Source organism: Colobus angolensis, unplaced genomic scaffold (assembly GCF_000951035.1).
Source record: "Colobus angolensis palliatus isolate OR3802 unplaced genomic scaffold, Cang.pa_1.0 Scaffold92, whole genome shotgun sequence".
Classification (NCBI taxonomy): Eukaryota; Metazoa; Chordata; class Mammalia; order Primates; family Cercopithecidae; genus Colobus; species Colobus angolensis.
In genome coordinates, this window is record NW_012123154.1 from 303111 (window position 1) to 307480 (window position 4370).

The 4370-nt window shown below is 48.8% G+C and overlaps 1 protein-coding gene across 3 annotated transcripts in view; it reads left to right on the forward strand.

Annotated features, from left to right (window-relative positions):
* Positions 1-4370, forward strand: part of TMC5 (transmembrane channel-like 5) — a 98818-nt gene that overhangs the window by 64817 nt on the left and 29631 nt on the right. For all 3 annotated transcript variants that reach the window (XM_011931857.1, XM_011931856.1, XM_011931858.1), the window contains one exon: positions 1447-1598. In XM_011931857.1, the coding sequence (XP_011787247.1) occupies positions 1447-1598 (152 nt within the window). The remainder of the gene's footprint in view (positions 1-1446; positions 1599-4370) is intronic.

Below are 4370 nucleotides of genomic sequence, written 5' to 3' on the forward strand. Positions count from 1 at the left end.
CAAAATGTTATGTATGTATGTATGTATGTGTGTGTGTATGTTTGTATGTATGTATGTATGTATGTATTTGAGACAGAGTCTTGCTCTATCACTCAGGCTGGAGTGCAGTGGCACGATCTCGGCTCACTGCAACTTCTGCCTCCCAGGTTAAAGCAATTCTCATGCCTCAGCCTCCAAGTAGCTGGGATTACAGGCATATGCCACCACACCTGGCTAATTTTTTGTATTTTTGGTAGAAATGGGTTCCACCATATTGGCCAAGCTGGTCTTGAACTCCTGGCCTCAAGTGATCCACCTGCCTCGGCCTCCCAAAGTGTTGGGATTACAGGTGTGAGCCACCGTGCCTGGACCCCAAAATGTCTTTCATAACTTGCTTATTCAGACTAGGATTCAGTCAACAATCAGATTTTACATTCTGTGCTTTCCTTCCCCCCCCTTAAATCTCTATTGGTTGGGCGTGGTGGGAGGCTGAGGCTGGTGGATCACTCAAGGTCAGAAGTTGGAGACCAGCCTCGCCGACATGCAAAACCCCATCTCTACTTAAAATACAAAAATTAGCCGGATGTGGTGGCGGGCGCCTGTAGTACCCACTACTAGGGAAGCTGAGGCAGGGAGAATTGCTTGAACCCGGGAGGTGGAGGATGCAGTGAGCTAAGGTCTTGCCATTGCACTCCAGCCTGAGTGATAGAGTAAGACTCCATCTCGAAAAAATAAATAAATGAAAAATCATCTTCCCAGGCCAGCCCCTTTTTTCTTGACATTGACTTATTGCAGAAATTGGACCTGCCGCTATGTAGATTCCAACATCCTACCTTCTGGTATTGTCTGATTATTTCCTAGTAGTTTCTAGAATTTGTCTATCTGGCTTCTTATTTCCTGTGCGCTGAAATGTAGGCCTAAAGGCTTGATTTGTTTCCTATTGAGTATGTTTAGCCATAATACTGGTAATACTGGGGACAGAGGCACATAACACTGGTGATGCGACAGGCCTGGCTGTCGTGTTCTGGCTGATGTTTCACTTGGTCACTGGGTCCAGGTGGTAACAGTTTGTAAAATTAAAAGGGAGATTAAGACACAGAGGGACAACCACGTGAAGACACAGGCAGGAGACAGTGGCCGTCTACAAGCCAAGGAGAAAGACCTCAGAGGGAACCAACCCTGCTGACACCTTGATCTTGGACTTCAGGCCTCCAGAACCATGAGAAAATAAATTTCTGTTGTTTAAACCGATGGTCTAAAATTATAAAATTATGTTGGATTTCTTTTCAAGTCTGAGAGCCCAGTGACACCGTGTCCACATTCTCAGTGCCCCTTTCCTGGACAACAAAATGTCTAAACTGACTGGCCCGAGCTTCTTGTATTCAGGAGAAGTCAACTCTCATGACCATAGTCGTTTACCTTTTTTTCAGGAGATCCACCTGACCTAGGGTTTATTGTCCCTTTCAGGGTTATTTTAGGGACACAGTGATGTACTATGGCTTTTACACCAATTCCACCATCCAGCACGGGAACAGCGGGGCATCCTACAACATGCAACTGGCCTACATCTTCACGATCGGAGCATGCCTGACCACCTGCTTCTTCAGTTTGCTATTCAGGTATGGAAGTGTCTGCATTTCCTGATTCTGAGGGTCATGTTAGATTTCGGCAACAATCCAAGAAACTCAAAAATTACCCAGATAACAAGTTTTCTTCAGTTTTGACTTTCTTTCTCTCTCTCTCTCCTTCCTTCGTTTTTTTTTTTTTTTTTGAGACGGAGTCTGGCTCTGTCGCCCAGGCTGGAGTGCGGTGGCCGGATCTCAGCTCACTGCAAGCTCCGCCTCCCAGGCTTACGCCATTCTCCTGCCTCCGCCTCCCAAGTAGCCGGGACTACAGGCGCCCGCCTCGTCGCCGGGCTAGTTTTTTGTCTTCTTTAGTAGAGACGGGGTTTCACCATATTAGCCAGGATGGTCTCGATCTCCTGACCTTGTGATCCGCCCATCTCGGCCTCCCAAAGTGCTGGGATTACAGGCTTGAGCCACCGCACCCGGCCCATTTTTTTTTTTTTTTTGAGACTGAGTCTTGCTCTGTCACCCATGCTGGAGTTCAGTGGCATAATCTTGGCTCACTGCAACCTCCGCCTCCCAGGTTTAAGTGATTCTCCTTCCTCAGCCTCCCCAGTAGTTGGGATTACAGGTGCCTGCTACCACGCCCCTGCTAATTTTTGTATTTTTAATAGAGACGGGGTTTGACCATGTTGGCACCCTGATCTCAAACTCCTGACCTCAGGTGATCCACCCGCCTTGGCCTCCCATAGTGCTGGGATTACAGGTGTGAGCCACCGCGCCCAGCCTGCAGTTTTGACTTTCTATTGCTGTCCGATTATTCCTTGTCCTGCAATATAAAATAGGAGGTTGGACACAGGGAGAGAGGTTTTTCTGTGCTTTTAAAGAAATTGGTCAGCTTGATAATAAGGGTGCAATTACCCAGCAATGATATGAAGAGAAGAACATGATAGATAACTATCAGACAGGAGGTACAAATGGAAAATACACATACGAAAAGCTGGGTGTGGTGCTCACGCCTGTAATCTTAGCATTCTGGGAGTCCGACTCAGGCTGATCATTTGAGTCCAGGAGTTCGAGACTGGCCTGGGCAACATGCCGAAACCCCATCTCTACTAAAAATACAAAAAGTTAGCCTGGCTTGGTGGCACACACCTGTAGTCCCAGCCACTTGGGAGGCTGAGGTGGGAGAATCACCTGAGCCCATTAGGTCGAGGCTGCAGTGAGCTGAGATCATTCCACTACACTCCAGCCTGAGCAACTGGCTGCCTAGCAAAGTACAACAGACCATTGGTTTAAACAACAGAAATTTATTTTCTCACACTGGAGGCCTGAAGTCCGAGATCAAGATGTCAGCAGGGTTGGTTCCCTCTGAGGCCTTTCTCCTTGGCTTGTAGGTGACCACTGTCTCCTGCCTGTGTCTTCACGTGGTTGTCCCTCTGTGTCTTAATGTCCCTTTTTAATAAAGATGCCATTTCTATTGAATTAGGACCCAATTTAATGACCCCGTTTTTTAAAAATGTAATTACCACTTTAATTAATTTTGAGATGAAGTCTTGCTCTGTTGCCCAGGCTGGAGTGCAGTGGTGTGATCTCAGCTCACTGCAACCTCTGCCCCCACGGGTTCAAGGGATTCTCCTGCCTCAGCCTCCCTAGTAGCTGGGACTACAGGTACACGCCACCATGCCGGACTAATTTTTATAATTTTATTAGAAACGGGGTTTCACCATGTTGGCCAGACTGGTCTCAAACTCCTGACCTCAAGTGATCCGCCTGCCTCGGCCTCCCAAAGTGCTGGGATTACAGGCATGAACCACTGCACCTGGCCTTTAATTACCACTTTAAAGACCTACCTCCAAATACTGTCACATTCTAAGGTACTGGGGCGTTAGGACTTCAACATATGAATTTTGGGAAGTACACAGTTCAACCCATAGCAACCTGACTGCCAGCATGCTAATTCAAACTAAAATGAAATTTTGTTTTGTTCTGTCAAAGTAGGAAATGATATTATTGATTTGCTTTAATGCGACCCCCAGAGCAAATGCCAGAGAAAAGGCAAGTAGGCAAGGCAAAAAAAAACTTTATTTACAAGCCAATGTGAGGGAGGGACGAGGTTCACCGGTCTCTGGCCGTGGAGGCCGACAAAGTCGCTCCGGCGTTCTCGGAGGAGGTTCCTTGGTCCTGCGTATGAGGAGGGGCCGAGGAAGTTCCCTCCGGCTTTCTCGGGCGAGGTTCCTGGGTCCCTGGGTCCCGCGTACAAGGAGGGGCCGAGGAAGTTCGCACCGGCATTCTCGGGCGAGGTTCCTAAGTCCGCACAGGAGCAGGGGCCAAGGAAGTTCGCACCCGGGAGAGGCTTTTATGTCCTGGGCCCGGGAGTGGGCGGGCAGTGGGTGGGACATAGGCGGGTCGGGGGCGGGGAGGTAGGCGTGGCTAGGCGGTTTCCGGTCCCCCCCCACCCCGTCGGAGGTCCGGTTGCGCCTGCGCAGTCGACCCGTGTCTTTCCCGAGCGTGGGAAAGTTGATGGTGAAGAACCCGGAACTGCGCCATCTTGCCTCCGTTTGTCCAAACAGTTATTATTATTATTATTATTATTCTTTTGAGACAGAGTGTTGCTCTGTCATCCAGGCTGGAGTGTAGTGGTGTGATCTTGGCTCATTGCAACCTCCGTTTCCCGGGTTCAAGTGATTCTCCTGTCTCAGCCTTCTGAGTAGCTGGGATCACAGGCTTGTGCCATCATGTCCAGCTAATTTTTCTATTTTTAGTAGAGATGGGGTTTTGCCATGTTGGCCAGGCTGGTCTTGAACTCCTGATCTCAGGTGATCT